Source organism: Rousettus aegyptiacus, unplaced genomic scaffold (genome assembly GCF_014176215.1).
Source record: "Rousettus aegyptiacus isolate mRouAeg1 unplaced genomic scaffold, mRouAeg1.p scaffold_m13_p_12, whole genome shotgun sequence".
Taxonomy (NCBI): Eukaryota; Metazoa; Chordata; class Mammalia; order Chiroptera; family Pteropodidae; genus Rousettus; species Rousettus aegyptiacus.
In genome coordinates, this window is record NW_023416287.1 from 16,157,596 (window position 1) to 16,183,893 (window position 26,298).

General features: G+C 45.9%; 1 protein-coding gene across 3 annotated transcripts in view; it reads left to right on the plus strand.

The window, feature by feature from the left end:
• The window catches only part of TTI1 (TELO2 interacting protein 1), a 72,790-nt gene that overhangs the window by 34,857 nt on the left and 11,635 nt on the right, over positions 1-26,298 (plus strand). For 2 of the 3 annotated variants that reach the window (XM_036229422.1, XM_036229424.1), the window contains one exon: positions 6,391-7,121. The exons of the other annotated variant lie outside the window; for it this stretch is intronic. In XM_036229422.1, coding sequence (XP_036085315.1) covers positions 6,391-6,574 — 184 coding nt within the window. In that variant the 3' untranslated portion in view covers positions 6,575-7,121. Of the gene's footprint in view, positions 1-6,390; positions 7,122-26,298 lie in introns of those variants that run through there. 3 annotated transcript variants of the gene reach the window in all.

Consider the following 26,298-nt stretch of genomic DNA (forward strand, 5'->3'; position numbering starts at 1 on the left):
GTTCAAGGAGGAGGGGGTGGCAAAATAGGTAGGCTGCTACGAAGATGTCTTTATCTTCAAGGGTCCAAATCTTCCAGGGAGGCTCAGGAGACACCGCGTGTGCCCTGAGAGTGCAGCCAGCTGGTGCCAAGGCCCAAGCCTGCTGCCTCGGCGCTCGGCATAGGGCCACTCTGAAGTCTGTGCCTAGCAGCGTTGTCGTCGTGGCATCCAGGCCTGCGGGAGGCCTCCAGGCAGGAGGAGAGAGGGCCAGATGGAAGGGGCTGCTTTTAAATCCTTTCCCAGTGGGATTTAAATCCTTCTAGGTTCTGGTTTATTTCTGAATTGCGTATAGCAGATTGGTCCTCTCAGCGTCGTATCTTTTTAAATATGCACAAAGCAGTGGAGTCATTCCACTGCATTTATGATGCTTTGTCCTGTGGTACCTTGGGGTGCGATTAGCATCATAAGCCTCTCCTGGTGTTAACGGTTTTAAATCTTGTCCCCATTGCACTTAAATATTTCTAATATTTAAAGTCTGTGAGTGTGTGGGTTAGAGTTTGATTGATAGATGAATGGTCTTCAACAGGTATAGTTAAGTCTAACGAGAATGTATAGCTGCAGAGGTAATTGGTAGTATTTATTTAGAGAGTAAATCGTTGCTTCAAGTCATAATCCTCCATTTTCAACACTTAGAAACAAAAAACGACCTCTGTGCAGGGAAAGATAGCTAAATTGAATAGCAAAAAAGGACAGGCTTGAAATACTGGTTAACCAATGAACCAAGACCCATTAGAGTAAATTACCAAGTATAGAAACATCGGCCCACTGCTCGCTGGCTAGGACACATCGACACCCTGAGCATCCATTTGTTCAAAAGGAGACACACAGCCTCGTTTAGCGCATCAGCATTTATGGAGTCACAGGAATGGCCAGAGAAAAGAGCGTGGAGGCTGTTCTGCCAGAGAGGGAATAACAGGGAAGCTAAGATGATTTTGTGGATCAGCCTGCATCATGTTCCTAAGGAGACATCCCTGAATAACTGCTTTAGAAACCCCAAATAAATAAACAAATAAACATCACAAAGCCAGAAGTTTTTTTTTCTTTTTTTTCTTTTTTTTTTATGACTGGCACTTACACAGACAGCTCATGAGAGCATTTTATAAATCCAGAAAGAGACAAGGAGCAGCAGATCCCTGAAGCAAGTAATTGACAGAGAAAGAATAGCTTGTCACCCAGGAGAGCTCGAAGCTCTGACTTTCAGTTACAGTTTGTTTAGCTTTACTGGGCCTTGATTGGCCCAGTAAAGCTAGAGATCCCTTTGAGCAGATGCGGTCTAGACTGAGATGGTGAGGACACTCTGTGATATTGGTGTCTGCAGCAGAGGGGTTTCTTTTTGGTTTTGCCACTTTGGGGGGAAAGGGTGTGTGAACTCATTTAACTTAAAGGAATAAATAGCTAATGGTAGTATTTTAGTCCTCTTATGAAGGGACTAAGATTCATATTCAGAATCAGCTCTCAGATACTTAGTGTGTATTAGGGATAGTTCCAGGCATACTTTGTGTACGTTATTTTTTTAAGATAATTTAATCCTCAAAATCAAAATTTGTGCTTATTCTAAGCACATTGCACTCTAGAAGACTGAGTCACACAGAGAGCAGAACTCACTCAGAGTTAGGAGTAGTTTATGCCGGAAGCTAAGCAGGGTTGGGCTCGATTAGTACTTGGATAGGAGACCCACCTAGGAAGACCAGGTGCTGTAGATGTAAAAAAAAAAAATAATAATAATAATAATAATTGCAGTTTTCGGGTTGAAGTGCCTTTTGGTTTTTCCTCAAATTAAACTAAAAGCGGGCAGGTTGATTTCATTTTCCCACAAGGCTCCCCCTCGACAGAATCTGGTGGGGAAGTGGGGCTGACACGCAGGAGGGTCAGGCAGCTCTGCGTGTGTCTGGTGGCTGAGCAGGGTGGGTGGAGTGCAGGGAGAGACGGGCTACGGGTTGGTGTTGAATCCGCACGCAGGCAGTGTGACATCAAGGCAGGCACTCAACCATTGAGCCTCAGTGTCCTCTGTAAAATGGGGGTGAATGGACCCTCAAGATTAATGGTGATGGGTCCTGGTGTTAAAGCTCCTGACAGACAGCAGGTGCTCAGTACAAGTGACCCCGCCCCCTTCTTCTAGACTTAAGCAAGGTTGTCCTTTTAAAATAATAGCGGCTAGCGTTTCTGGGTGTGTGATCCAGCACCCATGCTTGCGAACTGCTGTAGACCATTGGAGCTGAAAGGGGCCTTAGAACTCGTTTGATGCACCTCCCCTTTACAGAAAAGAGACTCACCATGTTCCACCCCACACGTGACTTCTAGCATGGCTCTCTCCACATTGCATAGTAGGCCTCTGTGATTCATCTGTCCTCCCCACCAGACAGGGAGCCTGAGGCCAGAGTCTTTTTGTCTGTCCATCTTTATATCCCACACACCTGGCGCAGTGCCTGGGCTGGACCAGGTGCTGGTAAACGTTTGGTAAACCATGAAGAGCTGGGACCCAAACCCAGCTGACCAGATTCTGGTAGCACACTTCCTGCCTCCCAAGGCCACTTCACCCATGCCTTTGTCACCCAGAGCACCCCGATATTGATTGTAAAGGAACGAGCCAGTTCTGTTGGTTTGGCGTGTGGAGTTTATTAGGTACTTACGGATCCCCGTCAATCGTAGATAGGGCTGAAGTGCAGGGAAATGGCTGCCTGCATGAAGTGAAATTCAATAAAACCGCATTTTAAGTGAAAAATCAGTATAAACACCAGGCTTCTTTGCCATGGAAACAGAGGTTGCTTAGAAACTGCCTAACAGCGAGTTCTAAATTTTTTAAAGTCAAGTTATCATTTAAGCTACACGGCCCTACAGGTTATTGAGAGATAATCACTCGCCTCAGGACACTTGGAGGCGGAGGCACCACTGAGTGCCTCCCCAGATAATCTCGTGATAACTGAGCTCCCTGGAGCCACTGATTTGGGCCTGAGGGGAGGAGAGAGAAATTTTGTTCAGAAGTTAAATAGTGTACATATATTTTTTAAAAAGTGTTTCTCTTTGGGTTTGAAAAAAGATGGAGCTGGCCATTTGGCGTGTTCAACAGCCATCTCTGCCGTGTCTCAAGATGTATTAGGAACATTTTCCAGGCAGTTACTGCAATCACTTCAAAGCAGAGGTCCTGTCTTTTTCTTCTGGCTTTTGATTATACAAAAAGAGTTTTCGAGGTCTTCAGCTTTCTACTCTTCGCTCTCCAGGAGCCCCATGATGGGTGGGAACTGGCCCCAGGACAGAGTGGTGGTACCAGAGTTTGGAGCAAAGCTGGGCAGCTGAGCACTCAGACAAGACTTCCTGGGTCTCAGGCTCAGCTCCTAGGGGCTTGAAGCAAACAGAGCTCCTGGTTCAGAATTTGTCAGTTTTAGAGTTCAGTGGGTCATGCCTTTTGCCAAGCAAGAGCACAGCTACGCCTGCCAACACCTGGTTGCATGGCATGGTATTTGCTCCCGACCTCAAGCATGCGGAGGGCAAAGAATATTGCATTCATTTCTTCCTGAAAATAATGGGCAAAATTAGAACTCAATTGACTGAGAATTGGGACCCGCACCAAGTCAGTATGCAGGAAATCATGAGCGAAACAAAAGACAAATGTTAGGCCCTTTTGGAGCATCTGAGAATTTTCCATGGCATGCCATGGCTAGGGTTGGCAGTGGTAATTATTCCTTAGACACGCACACAGTTTCTCCAGAAGGAACAGTGTTTTCATTATGCACTTCAAAGTGTTTTCCTGAACCTCATCTCCTTAGAGCCTCGGAACTAACCTGTGAGAAGGGCGGAGCACATGTGATCTTCTTCCTTTGGAGAAAGAGGAAGGAACAGGTTCACGGAGGCAAAATAATTTTTTCCAAGCCCCAGAGGTAGTAGAAGGAACTTGTTTGGCTGCCTGCCGTTCTGCAGAGTCTACCCCTTTAAGAGCTAAGAAATGAGACCCAAAATAATTCTTCCAAGAGTTTGGCTTAATAAAAGAAGGTGAACTTTGCACACGTTTTTGCTTTGCATCCCTGTTACATTTTATTTAGAGATATTACAGGGCAAAGAGAGTGGCTTTTTCTCTCCTGCCAACGAATACAACATTCACATTTAGCATGTTAAAAAGTACTCAGAAAATGAACATTGCGACGTTTTCATGCCATGTAAGTCAGCAGAGCTACGACTGAACTGAGCCATGGCACCACTTTGCTGGGTGTTGCCCAGATCAAAATATTCCTTGAAGCTGAGAGTGTGCCATGCTGTAGCTTGAGAAATTGTTCTAGTTCTTGAAGGAGGAAAAAAAAAAAATCAAATGAAACCATTTGCATTCTAACAGTCTTTGGCACTAGGGAAAACTGTCAGCCGTGTCACATGTAAATAGAAATCTGCTTCCCGTTTTTGGTGCATTTTTTCATAATTTCCCTTGCCACTCTAATTATCAAAGATATTTTTGTTTTTAAACAAAAATTTTCTCCCACGCAGGCCCCATCTCCTTTCTGCAGTGAAGTGGAAACGATGAATTGGAATATTCTAATCACTTCTCCAGCAACTACAGCTGAGGTTATAAACACAAGATTATCCTAAGTAAAGAAAACCTAAATTGTTTAGGCACAAAATGGGCCAAAATATTTTCAGAGTGCCCCCTCCCACATCCTTCCCTCACCTCCTGAGCATATGTCTATTAAATCCTAGGAAGAAAGCAAAAGTACATAAGCTTTTCAGATTAACATAATTAAAAAACAATTTAGTTCCATTTAGCAAGCATTTAAGTTCTCATTTGATGGAAGAGGTTCCCAGGAATGGTCATCAAGAATAAAAGGTGGGAGGTGGGTCCGTAGAGTAGCGGTTAGCATGCCTGCTGTCCCCGCAGAAAGCCCTGGGAGCGCCAGGCCCTGGGTGCACGCCCCGCCCCGGGCAAGTGGGAGGAAACACCCCTCCCTCAGAGATCCAGCTCTCAAGGGGAAGTGGCAACATCCATAGGTCAGGGGTGGAAGTGGCAGGGTGGCGGGGGGCAGGGGGAGGAATTAAGAAAAAAAAGAATGCTAGGTGGTCCCTCAAACAGAAACTGAGACAAGTAATCCTCCACAGCCACTCAGCCAGTGATGTCCGTGGTGAGGTGAATTCTGGAACGAATATTCCTTAGTCCTTCCTTGGTGGTGAGTGGACTTTTCCTTTAGATCCTTCTATAGAATGTAAGTATTTCAGAGAGGGGTGTCATCTTCGGTCATTAGTATGCAATCTGGAAAGCCAGTTACTCAGTATGAGAACCTGTTCGTTCGCGTACTGGTTGAGTGTTTACCATGTGCCATGCTAGGTGCTGGGGATGCAGCAGTGAGCCAGACATGGGCCCTGCCCTCAGGATCTTGTATTGTGAAGAAGGGAGATGGTCAGTAGACAAGTAGTTGATATGTTCTGGGGAGGGTGTCCTGGAAAAGAATAAGGGGCAACCACCTGGGCACAATGGTCTCTGAGCAGGTGATGTGTGAGCTGAAATGGCAGGATAGCCGAGAGGGAGCTGCCCAGCTAGCAGACGGCCTCATCTTTCAGTCCTTCAGACTGAATCATTGAGTCGGCCAGGTGCATGAAGTTTACACTTAGATCGCCCAGTGCAGTGTCCCTGGGCCTGTGACTGATTGTTCAGAAATGGAATATGAGCAGATAAGAGGCAAGGGTTGTGACCCCACAGTTCGGCCAAGGTAAAGAGCCTGACCTGTGAGGTGTATAGTGCCACGTAGTTGGGGCCCTTCAGCTCTGTCTGTATCATGTGTGGGACACCAGTGCCCTCCTTCTGCCAAAGGTCACAGGACAGGGCTCAGCCGGTCCTGCCCCAGAAGAAGAATGATCTGATCCCTGTTCAAGCGTGTCCAGACCACCAAGAATCCGTGGCTCTCCGTGGCCAGAAGGGGCCAGCTACAGAGTTCAGCAGTGAGCTGAAGGGCCAGAGAAGAGGGCCTGCAGACTCCCCCAGCAGGATGCAGCCCCTGCCTTGGGGCTGGTCCTGTAAGCCGACAGAAGCCTTTTATGAAGGACCTAGCAGTTTTCTTCCTTTTGAAAATGCCTGCTTTATTCCCCAGAACTTAACCAGTTTCTTTGCTAAGACCTTGTTTGATAACAGTATTGTTCTGCTCGGACTCATTACTTTTCTTCTCTATGTCACGGGACACGGAACTCTTTGCCTGTGTCTCTGTCAGGCTTCGGAACCATCTGAATGGCCCTGTCTCACAAGCTAAAGTGGGTTGGTTCTGCCATTCAGTGATTTGGTGTTACTATCAGTTTTTTCCTCAAATAGTCTCCTGGGTAGAACACCAGCATCTCCCCCCCCCCCCCGTGCCCCCCACCTCACTCCTGTCCATCTCTCCACAGGGTTTTCCTCCACTTGATGAAGGTGGACCCCGACTCCACCTGGTTCCTCCTGCATGAACTTTACTGCCCTGAGCAGTTCACACCTCCCCACCCCAGCCTCCGCCCTGTGCAGCTGCGGGGGGCCACGGGGCAGCAGAGCCCGTACACAGCCAACGTGCTCCTCCTGCTCCAGGAGCTGCAGTGACCCCTCCTCCCAGCCTGCGGGTGGGGAGCTGATCCCACCCTGGCCGAAGGCGGTGGCAGCTGCAGCAGAGTATACTGCAAAGGCGGATCAGACAGCCGATCGATTTATAAATTGATCGATCACGCAACTGCTTAGAAATTGGATTGAAGGAAAGTGGCTGACTGTTATTTATATTTCATACCTGGTGTTTTCAAATGACATTGTCTAGCAGCTCTAAGGGCTTAACTCCTTAGCTTACTGTCTCTGAGGCCCTAGCTGCCTCACAAGCCACTAAGCGCGCGCGCGCGCACACACACACACACACACCCGAGGGCTTAAGGACACGTGGGGCAGAGGCCTGCACTATGCATCACGTGTGTCCTCCGAGTGCCCAAGGACCACGTGGAACCACGTGGAAGTATCACTCATCCGGGAGTCTTAGAACACAGCCTGGCATCACAGGCACGCACGCCTTCCTGGCCTCGAATAATGAGAGGGAACAAACTCGTTGCACCTAACCCATTCTTTGGAAGAAAATGAAATAAAGGCATTTCTTGGATGAAAAGTATGATTAAGAGCTCGCTTTGAAGTTCGTTATTTAAATTGGGTGATTTTTTTTTTTTTAATAAAACGAGTGTGCGTTCTTGAATGGATAATCCAGAGTCATGGTATAAAATTCCAAGCAGCACAAAACAAACCGTGAAAAGTCAGTCTCCCATCCCATTCCCCAGACATCTGCTTTTTCTCCCCAAAAGCAAACACTCATGGTAATTTTTTGGATACCTTTTGAGTAAAGAGATCAATTTTTTAAACTTCTTGTTATGGACAGTAGTACGTCGGTGCCCTCGGCACCCGTGACCCAGCTGCCCCCGTAGCCGGCGCATGGCCGGCCTCGGTCCATCACTGCCCCGCCCCGCCCCGCCCCGCCCCGCCCCGCCCCGCCCCGCCTCCCCGCACCACCTTTACCTTCCCATCCCCACCAGCCCCTGGATTATTTTCCAGCAAATCCATGAGGTTGTAGCCAAACCTTATTTTTAAACGTACAAAATCACACCTGTGAAAATTAACAATGGCCCTTTCATATCGTATTCAGTCAGTATTTCAATCTCCCTGGTGTGTGTGACTCGGCGCCCACTTAAGGTCACACACACTGCTGCCTTCGATACGTCCCTTAATGCATCTCTTCATCTACAGATTCCCCCCCTCCACCTCTCTTTTCCTGGAAAGTTTTATGGTGAGGAAAGCAGGTCATTTATCCTACAGCCTTCCCCACAGTCAGGATGTACTGATTACAGCCCCCCCGGGGTCCTTGGGCAGGCTCCTGTCACCTGTCTTTCCTGGAGATGGGGATGTAGAACAAAGGGATTGGTCAGGTTGGTTTTGTTTTTTTGACCACATTTCTCCGTATGTAGTGTTACATACGTCCATCAGGCGGTGTGTGACGTCTGATCTCTTTGACTCGAGATGTGTGATCTCTGGTGTCACTGGTCTTGGTGATCATCACTTGGATCCCTTCATTCTTCAGGGATGACCAAGTGCTGCTGCCCCAGTCCCAGCACGCTGGCTTGCTTTTCGCCGGAGTCCTTGCGTAGGGGAGGCTTTACTTCATCAACCATGTGGTAACCTTGGGGGAAGTTTGTGTAAAAAAGGCAGGGTAAATACTTGATTTTTCTTGCTGGGAGATTTAAAATGCACAGATTATGTAAATTTAGGCATGCGCGCGCACGCACACACACACACACGGGTCCCAGGAATAATGAAAGCTTCCTCACCAGATGCATGGTGAGGCAGTGTCTAGATAACCCTTCCAGTACTGTGGGTAATCCCCAAACTCTAAAACCCCCAGAAGGTAGTTGGCACGGGGACGTATTGGAGCAAGGGTCCCCAGCCTGTTCTGGAGAGGCCCCCTCACCTCCTTTTAGGATCTTCCCTGCAAGGGCAGTGGGATGTCCAGCTTGGGTCAGGTGGCAGCAGCCTGGCTTCTGGTCTGCTCTTCTGGGCCGTCATCAAGGACCCTCCCTCTCTGAGTCTCAGTCCTCCTGCCTTTAAAGTGGAAGAATCGAGCCACAGGGAGAGCTCTTAATCTTTGGGGACTCTGAGCTCCTCTAGGAATCTGACGACGTCTGAGGACGTCTCCTCCCATGTCACTTCCAAGAGAGCACTGCATTCCTCGGCTGCAGTCACCGACCGTCTCATCTGCTGGGTCCACTCAGCTGACCTCACAGAACTGTACAATTTCAGAGACTCCACATATGACCCTGCAGGGACCCCCAAGTGAGAGCCCCTGAAAGAGAGAGAATCACTTCACTCTATTCCAGTTTTTTTCAATTCTGGGATGATTTCCTTTGGGAAAAGTGGGGAGTGCCCTCTAATTGAGGAGATTGTGGAAGGATTCACAACATTATTCCTGATTCCACTGGGGACACAAGGTAATAGGCTAATTCAATCTCTAGATCCTGACAAATGAGAAAAAAGGTCAGAGGTGGTGTGATTTGTTGAGCTCCCAGTGAGATTAAAATAGTCGGCCTTCCCGGGGCGCCTGGGCATGGCAAGCCATGCTGGTACATTGAGAAGCAGGGGACATGCACACACCTCTTGTGCTGTGACAAAACCTGGGCTCTGGGGACGCTGTCCAGGAGATAATCTGTGTGGGAGGATTTGCCACGGTGTTCCAAAAACCCGTCTCTTCCTCAAAGAGTTAAGACATCCTGAGCTGCTTTCGGATTCCTACAGGCAGATTATCGCACTTGATTAAAAATAAAAAACTAATTAGAGTGCTTTTCCAGTTATTATATTCATGCAACTTTAATTTTAAACCTGTCCAGCTGACTCAGTCTAATCCTTGTTAACGTACGCATCACACAGCGACATTCGCCGTTAAAACTTGCTGGCGCGACAAGAGGCTCTCTTTTCACTCGGGGTTTTCATGTACTGGTTTGGCTGGAGTTCGGCGCAGATGAAGGATTACTAGGCAGACATGGAAAGGCTTCGAATTTTGAATTTTGAGTTGAGATCTTTGAGCTATGATCTGCAAGCAGTGGACGATTCCTGGAGGATTTGGGAGAGTGGAGAGCTGTATCCAGGGGGTCCTGTGAAGGGCTGGATGTGGACCTAGGGAGGCACCACGTTGTGGAAAGAACATGGATGATCTAGAGTTCATCAGAGGTGGGGCTAATTTCAGTCTCTGCCTCTTAGTAACTGTGTGACCTTGGGCAGTTCACTTTACTTCATTTTTCCATCTTTACAATGGAGTCGCTGCCTCTGCCTCTTGGGATGGTTTCATTGGGAGGGTTAAATGCAGCAGTGTTGATAGAGTGTTTAGCAGAGTGCCTGGGGCTCTGACAATGTGTATTCCTTCCCCTCCGCCCCCTAAACCCTACTGCTCATGGCTCTGTTAGGGATGCGATACATACTCTTTCAGACAGTTATATAGTTATAGCTGAGAAAGTAGATGGTTAAATTTCAGAACTACCCAGGAACTAAAGGGGACCACAGCAGAGGATGAGGTAAGATCATGGTAGGACAAGCAGACTTCAGCAGGCAGAGAAGATGCAGGGCATCCCAGACAGGAAAAGTAATAACATGCCCAGAGACGCCCGGTCATACCTGCCAATATCTGTGCTCATCACAACTCCTTCAGTTGCAACTGACAAGAGACCCAATTTGGAATGACTTGAGCAAAAAGAAATGTGTTGGCCACACAACCAGAAAGGCCCAGCCGGCTCCAGATCCCTCAGCCGTCTCCATCTTTTGAGTCTGCTTTGCCCAGTATTGGCTTCCTGTGCTAGCAGCCTCTGTCTGTGAAGTGTCAAAGACGCACCGCCACCGGCCACCGGCCACCCGCCACTGGCCACCTGTAGTTCCGGGCTTACGTTCTTTCAGTTAACAAACCTAGGAGAGTGTGCACCTCCTTCAGACAGCTCTAGCTTAAGTCCTAGGCTTTGCTCTCCTCAGCTCAGCCAGCCCTTTGCCCCACCCCAAACCAAGCACCATGTCTCTGAGCAGGTGTCTGCAAACTTTCTCTGTAAAAGGCCAGATGGTGAATATTTTAGGTCTCTCTGGCATATTTTTCTTTGATTTTTTTACAACCTTTAAAAAATGTAAAAATCATTCTTACCTCAAGGGCCTTACTGTATAAGTGGGGACAGGGGGCTTTTTTTTTTTTAACCTTAGTATTAGGGGACCTTAGTTTGTTGCCCGATGATCTAGAGCAGTAGTCCCCCCGGGCCACAGAAGGAGCCCGGCCGCACAGCAGGAGGTGAATGGCAGTCAAGAAAGCGAATAAAGCTTCATCTGTATTTGCAGCCGCTCCCCAGCGCCGGCATCACCGCCTCAGCTCCGCCTCAGATCATCAGGCAATAGATTCATAGAAGAGCGCCGGTCCCTGGTGCCGAAAAGATTGGGGACCGCTGCTCTAGAGCATTCTCATGGGCAAGTCTGGAGTCAGGCAGTCTGGTTAGCTCACCCGAACCGTATGGAGAGAGCGCCGGGGTGGAGCGGTTCCCCCTAAAATGTGGCACTGCATTTGGTTACTGAGAAAAGAGATACGGGGGGTGAAACTGGCAAAATCGACTGGCAAAACGTCTCACTACATCCACCTCCCAGCATCTTTTGCAGCAGGAAGGGGTTTAAAAAGCACTGATGGATAGCCGCCTCCACCGCCCGCTTCCGGCTTCCCTCCTTCTTATATAATTTGTGTCTTGAGACAAGCGTGGTGGCCTGGCCGTCTGGGAAGGTGTGTGTTAGAGGTTAGAGGCCACGTTTAAGGAAGGCCTTGACCCCTAGTTGGGAATCCCAGCCTTAAAACCTTGGAAAGTTCTTGAACAGGTGAGTCATATATTGAAAGCAGCGTTTTAGGAATATTTACCTCGTGGCAGCGCACGGGAGGAATTGGAAGGGTGAGAGACTAGCCATGAAATTATGTTTCTGAAAGTCCCAGGACGAGAAAATGTCCCTCTTCCATCAACCCCAAACTATTTGACATGCCGTGGTTCATGGGCGACCTGAGGCACATAAATATGTGCTTTAAAGTTTAAAAAGGGAGAAGTGAGATGAATGGAGCCTCTGATGAGGCTTCCGCGGGCTCGTGCTGGAGAGCTGAGGAGCCCTAGAAATGACTTTCCGCCGCTCCAGCTGTGACACGCAGCGCGAGGTCCCTCTCCCTTTGTGTGACTTCCCCCAGCCTCGGTGTCAGGCTTGATTGGAAGCAAAGTGCCCGTGCTGCCTTTCCTCCAGAGTAAGGAATAAAGGCCAAATTTCAGAAAATAATTCTGAGTGATGGCTGACTCTGTCGAAGCGCTGATTGCTTTATAAATGGCATTCTTCTCTCCGCGCCCCCCGGTCCCCGCCACCGCTGAAGTTTGGAGGCAGCAGCTTTTCAAATTACGCTTGAAAAGCAGCCTGATTTCCCACAGGAATCATCTCCTAGATTAGGAGCTGTTCTACCTTTTCCGACAGTTTTACCCAGAGTACAAAGCCTGTCTGTAAAGGGTAAGGAGGGAGCAGTGCTGTGCCGTCCTCTCTTCGAAGGCTTCGGCACGAATTATTCAGGAAAATGCATCCACCTCCCCCCAGCATCTTTTGCAGGAGGAAAGGGTTAAAAAGGCACCGATGAGCGGCTGCCTCCGCCACCCCCTTCCGGTTTCCCTCCTTATATAATTTGCCATTCTTTTTGCACAACAGCGCCTGGGTCTCAACCTGCTCTCTCAATCAGTACCCTCACGTCCTCAGCTTCCTCCCACACAGGCGGGCTCAGTAGTAAGGAAAGCACCTTTCGAATCTCTGAGACCATTTCCAAGGGAAAGGATGTTGGAGGGGTGGGGGAGGCGGAGAGAAGTCGTGGGGAAGAGGCAGAAGTTTCTTCATGAAATGAAGCATGTTGCATTCCCTAAGGCGGAGGTGCGGAGTAGACAGACCTCGGTGCACCCCACCTTCGTATCCTTTCGCACCGCATGGACCCCCCTCCCCACCCCAGTGCTCTCACACATTCCACCCAGAACACTGCCAAGTTCCCTAAGAGAAAAGAGAGGCCAGAATGGGAATCAAACCGTACCACAGCTCACAGGTGACCTTGGGCATTTCCTTGCTCTCCCGGGCCTCAGTTTCCTTGTCTGCTAGATAAAGGGTTTGAACCAATCAGTCTCCCAGCACATTATTATCCAAAACATCTGTGACTGGTTAATAAAGTGTCGGCAAGTGCGTGGGGGAAATAGGTATTGGTACAAGCTCTTCAGCAGTCAGTTTGGCAGAATCTACCCAGTTTAAATGTACGTGCTTTCGACCAGCAATTCTGCTGCACACACGTAGGCAATTCATTGCAATGTCGTTCTTGTTTACAGAAACTCACAAATAAATATTCAATGCCCAGTATGTGCATAGTGCCTAATGCTTTACATGAATATCTCAAGAGACTGGGAGCAAAAGACAAGACATAACCTCACTGAAGGACTTAAACATCCGTCCAGAAGATACGGAAACGCCCCACAAAAACCCCCCTCACAACACAAACACTAGTGAACTACGGCGAAGAAGCGTACATCAAGTGACGTGATATGTCACTGTTAACTATTTTCTTTTAGAAAATATGGGATTAAAAAGAAAGCTGGAGAAGGGGTTAGGGAGAGAGGAGGGATGGGCTGGTTAAATGAACTAAGCTCTATCCATATAACAAAATGAATAAAACAGCAATGGCAATCAGAATTTAAAATTCACATGCCCTTTGACTTGGCAATCATGCTTTCGGGAACTTCCTTGTCCATGTGCACGATGATGAACGAAGTGTTCGCAGAGGCATTGTTTACATTAATAAAAGACGGGAAACAACCTGAAGGCCCATCCAGAGAGGTCCAGCCAATTAAGTGCCTTACTATCATGTAGTGTGTCATGCCTTTAAAAAGAAAGAGGTAGTTCTCTGTGTGTGTCTCCAAGAGATATTATTAAAGAAAAAGACAGATAAACTTAATGAAAAAAAATACAGATGAAAAATAAAGAGAGAGAGAAAGAGGAAGGAAGGAAGGAAGGAAGGAAGGAAGGAAGGAAGGAAGGAAGGAAGGAAGGAAGGAAAGAAGAAAAGAAAGAAAGAAAGAAAGAAGAAAAAGAACTGACACTAAGACAAATGAGCCAGAAGTCCTTTGTTCCTCCTTCCGTTCCTTCCTTCCTGACCGTCCTCTCCTTCCTTCCTTCCTCCTTCCTTCCTTCCTTCCTTCCTTCCTTCTCCCTCCTCCCCCTCCCTCCTCCTCTCTCCCTCTCTCTTCCTCCGCCTTCCGCCTTCCTTCCCTTCCTTCCTTCCTTCCTTCCTCCTTCCTCCCTCCCTCCCTCCCTCCCTCCCCTCCCTCCCTCCCTCCCGACGCACAAAGAAAGAAAGGAAAAGACAAGCAGAATGCTGCTGCTCTTTATGGGGCTGGGGTACTTGACGTGTGGGATTTCTCAGAGAACAACTAAGCGGCAGCCTCTCGGAAGGGTAACAGAGTCCGTGATGAGACATCCTTTCAGGTTGTACCATTATGCTTGTCACATTTTTAGCCATACACATGGTGTAACTTATTTACTCACAAAAAGTTATTACTAAAATATAAAGTATTGGTGAGTCTAAAATACTATGGTCAACTCACGTTTTGGTGTGTGGAGCCTAATATCATCTGGTCCCCTCACCTGTGCTTTGCATTTCTTAAGGGGAACCAGGGCTGGGGGAGGGAAGACATTACTTAACACAAATAAGGGAAGAGGATGCCCTTCAGGGCATGGGTTGTGCACTGTGCAGGCGCCCACCCCAGGGCCCTCGTGTGCGTGCAGGAAAACGGCCTGCCACTCATGCCCTAGCTCGTCTGAGCCCCTCAGAACCCCAAGAGAAGCAGGTTGAGCCTCAGATGCTTTTCTGACTGCCCAGGCAGAATCCAGGGCTCCCACTCAGTGCTCTCAAGGTGTCGCACTATGCCATCTACCCTGGCCCCGGCACGGTTCTGTCTGGGGCTCCCTGCCTCCCACCCAGGGGTCTTATTTATGCCTGCATCTCAGCACCTTGGACAGGGCTGTGACTTGTGCCTACCTTTCATCATTAAGATGACTGAGCTATCCAGTGACAGGCCCAAAGGCCTCAAGTAAAAGGGCAACAATAGGATTCAAACCTGAGGTTGCTAATATCACCTGATGAATTAATTACATGACCGGTTACATCAGGGTCGGGATCCAAAATCCTCAGGCTGAAAACTTCAATTCGAGAAGTCTTTCTCCTGGCTTTCTATGTGCCAGGCTCAGAGACAAAAGGATATCAATGCTGCCTCCTAGGAGCTAGGCTCGGAGGAGAGCTAAACAAGACAAGGCATCACGAGAAGGCAACAATAAAGTCTGTATTGGGAGGAAGACAGGGGCAGTTGTTAAGAGCACAGCCTCTGGAGACACACGGCCTGAGTTTGACCCAGCTGCCTTGGGCAAGTATCTTCATTGGTGAAATGGAAATAAAAATAATCTCCCCCTGAAAACATGGTGAGGATTAGACTGATTAAGTGCTAAACTCGAGGCCTGGCCCCTGGGCAATGCTCGGTATGAAGGTATTGATACCTTAGAGGTGTAAATGGCAGCACAGGGGTTGAGCTGAAGGGACACTGGGAGACTTCAGGGAGGAGAGGCCCTCCAAGCTAGCTCTGCAGTATTTACTCATCAGACACAAAGGGAAGGAAGGACCCCTCTGAGCCTAGGGAACAGCACATACAGAGGCTCACACAACATTTCAGGGTATTGCTCACAACAATGAGAGGTGAGAACAGTAGGCAAGGAGGCCGTAGAAAAGGAGGAAGCTTCAGGGAGGGAGGCTGGTCTATTTAATACCCCAAAGTCATCCTTATGATACTTCCAGCAGACACTCAATGGATGCCTGAGGAATTGGCTGGTAGCACTGCCTCAGGGAGACTGGTCGCTGGGGCTTTTCTGCAGGGCTCTGGTTGAATGGAGGACAGAGCTCACTCTTACCAGGCCGCTTCCAAGCCCTCCCCAACCCCATCACTCCTGAGGTCTGTTGTAGGGGCAGAACAGTCCTCCCAGAGGTGAAGTGCACGGGCTCTGAAAACAGACTTCTTTTGCCCTTTGCCACACTTACTAGCCATGTAATCTTACAAATCAGTTCCCTCATCCTTAAGATGGGGATAATAATAGTAGCTCAGCCTCACAGAATTTTTGTGAGGACTCAATGATTTAATGCATGAAAAGCACTGAGCACAGAGGCTAGTATGTAGTTCGTGCTTGGGCAAAGGTGGCTGCTCTGTTTCTGCAGAGCGCCAGGCCCCTGGGAACTCGAGGATGAGTTAGACCTAGAAATGGCAGACCCACCTAATGGAGCACAGATTGGGGACAGCAACCATTTCTGCCTCACGAATCAGAGAGAGCCCCCTGGAGGAGGCTGCTCAGCATGGGGAGAAGAAAAGGCCCTGGATGAAGGCCTCTTCTCGCCAAGCCTCAGTTTCCACATCTGCAAATGCAAGTAATAACGGCTACTTGTTGGTCTTGCTGTTTGGATTAAATGAGCTAATGCAAGGCAAGAGTGAGCGCCCTCTACACATGGCTGCTTAAAGGAGAGAGGAGCCTATTTGTTGGTAAAACCGATAAGAGTTCAAGACAACGATCAGATTACTCATGAGGCTGCCAGGTAGAAACAGACTCAAATTACACCTACTCTAGGCTGTCAGGGAGGATAACACCAAGGTGTGAGCTGACACTCCAGGCTACACAGCTCCCTCTAATCTTCACAACTAGCCATGAAATTGAATATTGTGCCTATTTAACAGGGACAGAAACTGAGCTTGGGGAGTTGAAGAGACAGGTCCCCACGGTCCTGCTGTGAACGAGGAGTAGCGTCCTAGCCCAGGGGGTTTTCAGCTTGTGAGCACTAGCTTTGCCAGCTTCTGGCAAGTCTGTGCGAAAGAGGGGGTGAAGCCCTTGAATTTACACTCCAGTATGGGAGGCCAGACTTCCCTGAGAAACATTTTCATTTACTAATGGATTTAATGAGTACAGAAGTTCCTGTTTTAAACAAACAAGTGATTAGCATTGACTACAGACTTGAAAATGGATCCTAATGAATTGCTAATTAGCCTCCTCCTCTTCCTTGGGTCTTTAGCTGGTAAATTCCTTCTCTGGCTACTGGGAGTCTCAGTCAATCTGACTGGAATTTATTCATTCATTTATTCATCCATTCATGCATTCACCTAACATGCATTTCTCGAGGACCTAGTACATGTCACTGTGAACAAGACAAGGAAGTTCCCTTTCTCACAGTCTCATGGGGAAGACAGTGTTAATTAACTAATCTCACCAACATATATATTGACACACTTGTAGGACAGGGAGTTGGGACAGCATACGATAGGACTTGATCTTGTCCTTGGATGGGGGTATGGTGTCTCTCAGAGAAGGGTGCCTGGAGGAAAGGACATTTGAGCTAAGATCTGAAGAATAAGTAGGACTTGACTAAATAAAGGGAGATAGGAACAAATAGACATGTTTGAGATACACAGGACAGTATATGCAAAGGTCCTGCGGTGGGAGGAGCAGGATGAGTCTGAGGAAAAGGAAGAAGCCAGTGTGAGAGGTATGTAAGGAGTGTGTGTGTGCGTGTGTGTGTGAGAGAGAGAGAGAGAGAGAGAGAGAGAGAGAGAGAGAGAGAGAGAGAGAGAGAGAGAGATGTGAGGCTGAGGGTTAAAGATGCTGGTCTTACTCTTTTGGAGCAGACAGTGCTGAGTACCCAGCCCCGATCCCTCAGGTCTTACCACTTCAGTGCACTCCAGCCAACTTTCAGCTACCTCACGTTTACATCTCTTTGCCTGAGGACTTTCCACAGGTAAGAAAGCCTTCTATCTTCTATCTCCATTGTCGGCAGGCCAGAAGTCCTGGCAAATTAATACCCTTGGAATAGTCCTCGGCCTATGACTGATGGAAGTTGGTGTATAAAGACCCCAGCTCCCTCAGCCCTCAGGCAGGGTGACCTTGAACTGCATGCTTTACATCGTCCTCCCAGAGTTCCCTGGTAGGAAGGAGCCCCACTTGCTCACAGTGCTCGCTTGCCTGACCACACACGCTTCCCCTATCTCACGTCCTCGCTCCTCTACTGGTGCTTCCTGGTACCACCTCCCAAGTAAACTACTCGCTCTTAAATCTTTGTCCCGGCATCTGCTTCTGGAGGAGCCCACACTCAGACATCCTTTCAATGAGACAGAGATATGTTTCCAACCCCTCTGCACCCTGGTTACACTTGCCTGTACCCTTCTCTCTCATTCGTTTCCCTTGCAGACTGCGGGACCCATGGAACATGGTGGCCCAGCTGGGCTATGCCTGGCATGGTGTAGACAGGTCCCATCGCCTTCTTTCTTGGTCCTCTGCCTCTGTTAATACAATTTGAGATGTCTTTTCTCTGAGGCAGTGCTGTCTAACATAACTTTCTTCAAAGATGGAAACGTTCGTATCTGTACCATTCTGGTATGGTAGCCACTAGCCATAGGTGTCCACTGAGTGCTTGAAATGTGGTTAATATAACTGGGGAACTGAATGTTTTATTTTATTTTATTAACTTTCAATAGATACACGTGGCTAGTGGCTACCATATTGCACATGAAGCTCTGGGACATGCCCTACCCCTGTAGGCTGCTAAATGTCCTGGAGATCAAGCTCGATGGACTGTGGGGAGGGCAGCTGAGTGGACCCAGCTCTTTGTACTCAGCCATCGGGTCCACCACAGCTTGCTCAGGTCGATCACCCAGAGGCAGCCACTCGGGTTCCAGAGAGGTCAGCAGTGTGGGCCAGTCTGCAGATCTCATCACTAAATCCCCCTCTTTGAATGCACTGTCCTTCAGCTGCTCCCCACCCCTGCAGCTGGAGCAGACAACCTGAAGAAAGGGGCTGGGTGAGGTGGCTGATCTGGGTGGTGCTGAGACAATAGCTTTCTTTTGGTCAGTGAAATGAAAAGTTCTTCCTGGAGCTGAGGAATAAACATGTTTTTCCTAAGAGTACATTGAGCTCAAAGTGCCAGAGTTTAAGGCAAAGTCAGGCTAAGGATAGGGCCTGCTAGAAGTGATCCAATATCTAGTCTCCCCTTCTTCTAAGTAAACGAACTCGTATTTATCCAGGCTCACAGCTGGTCAGAATAAAAGCCACATTTTCCTGTCTCCCTAGCAGCTACATGTGGCCATGTGACTAAGTTTTAGCCCATGATAGATAAGCAGAAATGATCTTCAACTTCAAGCCTATATCCTTAAAGAGAGGATGTGTACCCTCCTCTCCCTTTTTCTCCTTCCTGCTGGCTGACATACAGACCCAGTATTGAGAGGTAGAGGCACCATCTTGGGCTATAAAGAGAAGCCTGGCTGAAGGGGTGGTAGATCTTATAGTAATGGGATAGAAATGCCAACGAGTTCCAAACAAGGATCTAGTGAAATTTAAGGGAGGAGAAAACAGAGCTCCAAAAATCTTCCTTTGGTTAAATAAAATGCAGTAGGTCCAAACTTTGACCTAACTCTTATAAGCAGTTACTGTCTGTCGAGAGACAAATCTTTATTCATTGATTTATTTATTGAGTGCCTTGTGCTAGGCACTGAGGATGCAGGAGTAAACAGGACACTTAGAGTCTTTGCCCTCACAGAGATTTCATTACCGTTTCTTATTGTACTTTCTCAAGTGTTTTTACGGTTAACTCCAGTCAAGATGGCACTGAGTTCATGCTGTAAAAAAATCCTTCTCCTCAACTCTTATACATTGCAGATGGGAATGCAAAATGGTGCAGCCACTTTGAAAAACAGTTCAGAAGTGTTTTATAAAGTTAAACATACACTTACCATAATACCCAGTAATTCCACTCTCAGCTATTTATTGAAGAGAAAAAAACTTGTCCACACCAAGACTTATGTAAAAATGTTCATTGCTAATTTATATATAATAGCCTCAAATTCAAAACAATTCAAATGTTCATCAACAGAAGGATGAATAAACAAACTAATGTATTCACACACACAAAAATACTACTCGACAGTAAAAAGGAATGAAGTATTGTCATACGCAACATGGATAAATCTCAATGCCGCTATGCTTAGTGTAAAAAGCCAAACACAAAAGAGTATATATTGTCTGATTCAATTTATATGAAATTCTAGAAAAGGTGAAACTAATCTGTTGAAAGCAGCTCGCCGGTTACAAGGGACTGGGGTTCGCGGAAGGGGGTTGATAGCAAAGGAGCACGAGGGATGTTTGGAGGATGATGAAGGTATTTTTGTCTTAATTCTAATAGTGATTCATATATATTTATCAAGACTCGTTGAATTATACACTTAAAATTGGCTTTTTCTTGTATATAAATCATGCTTCAGTAAAACTGATGTAAAAGTGGGAAAATAAACCTCTGTTCATATACTGCAATAATAGATAAATTATATTTTTTAGATAAATAAAGTTACATAACCACACTCATAAATATTTCTGTTTGGAACAGAGTTGGAACAGAAACACAAATAAAGTGGAGGCCGAAGCCTCAAAACTGCCAGGCTCTGGCTATGGAAACAGGCAGAAGTAACCAGGAATCTAAGTCCTACTGAGTAAGTGGGGACCAAAAGGATCATTTGAGAATTGGAGATCTACTGTCAGACTCTCTGCTTGAAACTATATCTTAGGTAACAGGGGAGGAGATGCAAGTCTGGCAATTGGGACTTGAATCAAGCCATCTTGACACATTAACTACATCTGTGATATCTCTGATATCACCAAAAACAGGGAATCCTGAGTTGCCAATAGGAAGCCTGTTTTTCAACTAGCGGTCTGAGTGTCTGGGTTCAGACAAGTGCAGGGAAAGATAATGGACAGAAAAATTCCTCTTTACCGAGAGAAATAACCAATAAACTCAACTCTTAAACAGATGAATTCACTCATGATAAGTGCAAATAATAGAGCAATCTGAAAATGAATTTAAAATAAATTTAAAACCCTAAAAAAGGTAAAGAACAGAATGACTTGTAAAAAGAAAAAAGTCATGAAATAAAAACAGATATGATTAACTATTAATGTGAAAAGGAAACTATTAGAAATCCTAAAAATAAAAAGTACCATTCTTAAAGTAAATTAAATAGGATAAACTCTATATCAGATACAGTCGAAGAGACTATTAGTGAACCGAAAGGTATTCCTGAGTAATTCACCTAGAAAGCATCGGAGAGAGATAAAAAAATAGAAAATATAAAAAGGCAGTTAAAACATGGTGAGCAGATTGAATGAGTCCAGCGTATATGTTATAGAAATGCCAGGCTAGAACACCTGTAATGGAGATACAATATCCCCTGTACAATATCTAGATGATGGCTGAGAATATTTTATAACCAAAAAGAAAGTCCTCAGGTGAAAAATACATACCATGTGGTAAACTGGATGGTTAAAAATAAATCTCAACCAGAATCATTGTAATGATAGAGCAGACTGTCAAAGATAAAGAGAAAAATCTTAACAGTTACAAGAAAATAAAGACAAATAGCCTACAAAAGAATGCCAGTTGAACCGACAGCAGATTTCTCATTAATAGCAATGGGTGACAGAGACAGAGAGGTACTATCCTAAACATGCAAAGGGAAAAATAAGATGAATCTACCTCAATACAGAGCTAGGTTAACTTTGAAAAAGGAGAGCAAATTACATTTTCAGACTTTCATAGATTAAAAGGGTTTACCACCCATATCCTCACTGAAAGGATTACTAAAAGCAAAAGGGAAAGTAAAAGAAGGAAAATCTTAAGTACAGAAACTAGTCAAATATACTGGTAAATCGAATTAATTTCTGACCATGTAAATATGAATTTTTGTGATAAATAGTGGAACAAAAATTCTAGGCAACAAGGAAGATGGAATGGGAGGCAGTTCAATTGGTGTTTACACTGTGACACAGGGGTTGCTTTAAAGAGGAAAATAGAGATACTGATTACCTTTATGCTGTTAGGAAAATATATAGTTAAATGATTTAATGTTAAATTTAAATAAAACCAATAAAAGAAATATGATTTGTAGTCTTTGAATCAGTTGGGAGGAAAAGGGATGGGGTACTAAAGAACATATCCATCAAAAGTCAAGAAAGAAGAAAAAAATTAAGATAATCACATGTGCTTTCCCCACCCCCAAAGAAATCTCATGGTAACAGAAAACAAAACACATTAACAAAATAAGATGGTAGAAAGTAAATTCAAATAAATCAGTAATCACAATAAATGTAAATGGATTAAATTTACCTATTAAAGACAGAGACTACTTAAATGAGATCTTTTTAAAATCGAAATCCAGCTATAAGCTGTGTATAAACAATCTATCTAAGACAATGACACAGAAATGTTGAAGATAGACAGAAAAAGATATCCTGGCTGAACGCTAACCAAAGGAAATTGGTTTAACAATGTTAATATCAGACAAAATAGAACATAATGCAAAGAGCATTGCTAAGGATGAAGTCCAATATATTTCAAGATAAGATCAAGAATCTCATCAAGAAAGTGTAAACTCTTGAACTTGAAATCTTCCCTAGCATTTCGATGGTGTCTTTTCGCAACTACACTTATTCAAGAATTTATCATTAATTAAATTGAATCTTCATGCTGGCCTATGTCCCCTAATGTGGGAAAGGATAAGGCATGAGAACAAAGGAAGATTAAAAAATAAGGTTGCTCACTAAATTATTATGGGCTAAATGAACATAACTGCAACTAGAACAAGAAAGGCCCAGCACACCCTAAATTACTTGAGGGGTACATTTTCATACTAATTAGAACATTTATGAAGTGGTAGTTCAGAAAATGGACTTCATTAAAATGTGCCCACTGTTAACGCTTTCAGATACAAAACTCAGATGCAACTCCACAAGCTTCATCTCCTTCTTTTTAGGGGCAGGAGTCAGGGCAGCGAAAGGCCTGAATTACAGGTGAAGGAGATACTGGAGGCTTAGGAAACATGGGGCATTTGACAAAAATCCCATTTGATGACCTTGTAGATAAAAAAAGAGAAATGAGCTGGATGAAACACAATAGGTAAATTTGTCTTGGGCCCCAAAAAGGAGCTGATAAATAGATGCTGTTAAGCAGGAAGAGAGTTCTTAATTATAGAGTTCTAGAACCCAGACTCAAATCCTGGGTCCTTCAACTTATTTACCCACTTGGTGATCTTGGGGATTTTTTTCTTTATTTCTCTGGGCATTGGTCTCCCCAGAAATAGGCAGCTGCCCATTTCAAGGGTTGTTATGAGAATTAAATCAGATAAATTAAAGTACTCGGCACATATTAAGCACTCAACAAGTGATACTTCCCATTCTATAGAATAGGGAAAGAGGTTAGGATCCACGTGTACAACACCAGTTTCAGAGTTTTGGAAACATAGGTTTCGATAATATGAAAAAGCAGTTTGCAATTTGGTTTGCAATAATAGGAGTCTGCTATTCATATTAAGGGAGGTGATGGATAATTCTACTCTGCTTAGCACTGACTGGACCCCATCTTGAGAACTGGTTTCATTTCAGGGAGCCATGTTTTCATAGGGACCTAGACCAGTAGTTCTGAAAATGTGGTCCCAAGACCAGCAGTATCAGCATCATCTGGAAATTTGTTAGAAATGCAGACTTTTGGGACTCAGTCCAGCCCTACTGGATCTAAAACTGTGGGGATGGGACCTAGAAAAGCGGGTTTTACTAAGTTAATGTTAACAAACGTTAGCATAATTCTGATGTATGCCTGAATTTGAGAACTGCTGACCTAGAGATACAAACATGGAAGAAGGAGCTGGCTTTTTTCTCCATGTCACCCCAATGACAATTAAGGCCAAGCGTGGAAAACATGGAGGAACAAAGCTAGCATAATGGATTAGAGAAGGTTCTCTTCGCTAAGAAAAAAAGACAGCTGACCCAACTAGCCTAAATCGTAAGGGGTCTATTGTTTGATAATAGGAGTCCAGACGTAGAGAGGTTCCATATCTGGCTAATTCACCAAGTCAACCCCACCCTCAAAGACCCAGGCTTTTCCCATCAGTCCCTTCTGCATCTCAGTTGGATTGGCTTCTCTCCTTCGGTCGCCCAGAGGTGGAAGACATTCCCAGGTCTCAGGCTCAGACATTAAGAAGCAGAGAAAGAAAGTCAGTCGTCCTTGTATCCCCTTTTAAGAAACCTTCCTCAAGAGGGATTCCACTCCCCCTCTAGCAGATGTCCCCTAGCATCTCATTTGTGAATTTGTCATCACAGGTCACATGACACTTCCTAAACTAGAGGTCCCGCTAGGATAATGGAGTTTCTAGCACTGGCTTAGACCAGGGTTCGTCCACCTCTTCTGCGCCATGGACCCCTTTGGCAGTCTGGCAAAACCCACAGACCCTTCTCATAAGACTGTTTCTAACTGCATAAAATAAAATGATAGGATTCCAAAACAAACCAATTATATTGAAATATGGTTTTCAAAATATATTTTTTTAAAGTGCGATGTAGGAAAAAACTTGCTTCTTTATTAGTGCATTAAATAAGAAAATCTAGCAGCATATCTAATAACAACCATAATTTTGAAGTAGTGATGAGTGTAAACAATGATCTGAGATACCTATAACTGTTTTGTGAGGGGAAAATATTTGTGTTTTCTATTGGTGACACATTACAAGTTACTGCTAATACTGCTGTGGTTTGTTGCTTACATTCACAAAGGAAGGAAATGCTAAATTTCAGTTGGAGGTGAGTGAGAACAAAGCTGTTTTTTCCCCCACACGAGTTTGCGAATCCCATGCATTTCATCCACGGACCCTTGGCCAGGGTGATCTGTGGACTCCCCTGGCTTAGACCAATCAAAATTCACACACTGGGCTTATTAGGAGTGGACGCAAGTCTTTTCTGAGACAAGTCATCTTTTTAAAGGAGTGTAGATACCTAAACTAAACCAGGACTAAATCAAGCAACAAGGAAATGAGCATGGGAAGAGTGGGAGGATAGCGTGGGGGAAGAGTGGAGCGGGCATGGCTTCAGGGTCTGCTCCACGTACGTCAGCGAGGGCTTCCTTCGGGAGGAAGAGACTTGTCAAGGGGACTCAGACACCACATGGTGCACCTACCAGCATTCCCGCCAACCTTGGCGTTCTTTCATTTCCCCCATTTTACTTACTTTCGTTTCCTGGTTGGTTTTCTTTAACTATTTATATCTGTATCAAGCTATGGATAGGATACTTTCCCCTTACAAATATTCAGCCTACTGAGGGTACTCCTATCTCGCTCCTTAGAAGTGACCACTGCTTTCAACTCAGCAGGTGTCTTTTCAGACAAACTGCTGTGCACATGTGACACCCCAACAGCTCACACACTTCCTTGTGCAGAGAAATTTATCAGCAATGCGGATTCCTGGGCCCTGCCCTCCCCCATGCTGGTGAATGAGATCAGTCTCAGTACGCCAGATGCTACGTTCACAGTGCCTCTGATAAATTCTGCAAGGAACTTTTGAGGTTCAGGGAGGGGAGGTGGACCTAATGCCACATACCTCATAAGTGGCATAGCTGAAATTTGAACCCATGTCTATCAGATCCCAAAGTCCATGCTTTAAATGCCATACCTATTGGCTTCCAGAGCTGTACCTGAAGGTGACCAGAGTAAGGCACTTGGAATCATTCCAAGAATGCTTTGTTTTTAAGGAGTAGGGTGGGCATAGTCCTGGAACTTGGCTTTGATGGTGCCCACTTGAGATGGGCATTCACACCAAGGTGTTTGAGTGCCTCATCAATAAGGCTTGAGTATCCTAAAACATTCATAGGCCACTCTGGAAATATACTCAAAAGCCAGCATTGGAAACACAGGCAGCATTCACATTAAAGTTAAAGGCAAGGCAAAGATGTCCTCTAGGAGTTCTATAATATTGTCTTGGCGATACTGGGGACCATAGTTTTTGAGTAAAGTCTGGCTGCTGGAGTGAGAGAACCACAGGTCATAGACCATCCAGCCCTGGGATGCTTGAATTCGGCAACAGGTCCAGAGCCCCAGCTCCATCATAGCTTGGTTAATTCATGTTCTCATCCCTTCATTCATCCATTCATCTACCCACCCTTCTCTGAACCTGTTTCTTCATCTGAAAACTGAGGACACATGCTTTTTTTTTTTTTTTTTCAGGGCTGCTATGACGATCAGCACAGGGCCTGGGACACACTGTGCCCTTTCAGCATCAGGCATTGTTTCGTCAGTTCCCAGTCCCTGCCCTTAAGGGAGGCTGGGCTCGCTCAGTCTGCTTGGCAGGGGAGCTCAGAGACAGACAGTGTGGGTGGTGCCTGTGGTTTCCACAGGCACATGGAGGAGAGACCAGTGGGTTGCACTGGTTGCTGGTTACAAGGGCTTGACCTGAGAACCCTGAACCCACACACCCTCGAGTAGATTCTCGGCAGGACCATGGTGGGTGGGACCCTCCATTGGAGTGAGCCAAGGGGAGTCCAGAGTCCAGGGCATGATGGGAGAAGTTAGGAGAGGAGTCTAGGCCCAGCAGAGTTCAACTGTGTGACGTTGAATGAGCTACTTAGCCTCTCTGAGCCTGTTTCCTCAACTGCAATAAAGGAATGGTGATACCTCCCGGGAGAAAATGAGAAGCCTAGAGTGCAGTGGCTGACCCTCCAACCTGGCAAATCCACCCGAGAATCTTGCGCCATGTGCACCAGGAGACACAGACTAGAATGCTCATGGCGGTGTGGCTGATAACAGTACTCAGATGAGAACACAAATTCTTGTCAACAGTAGAATGAGTAAATA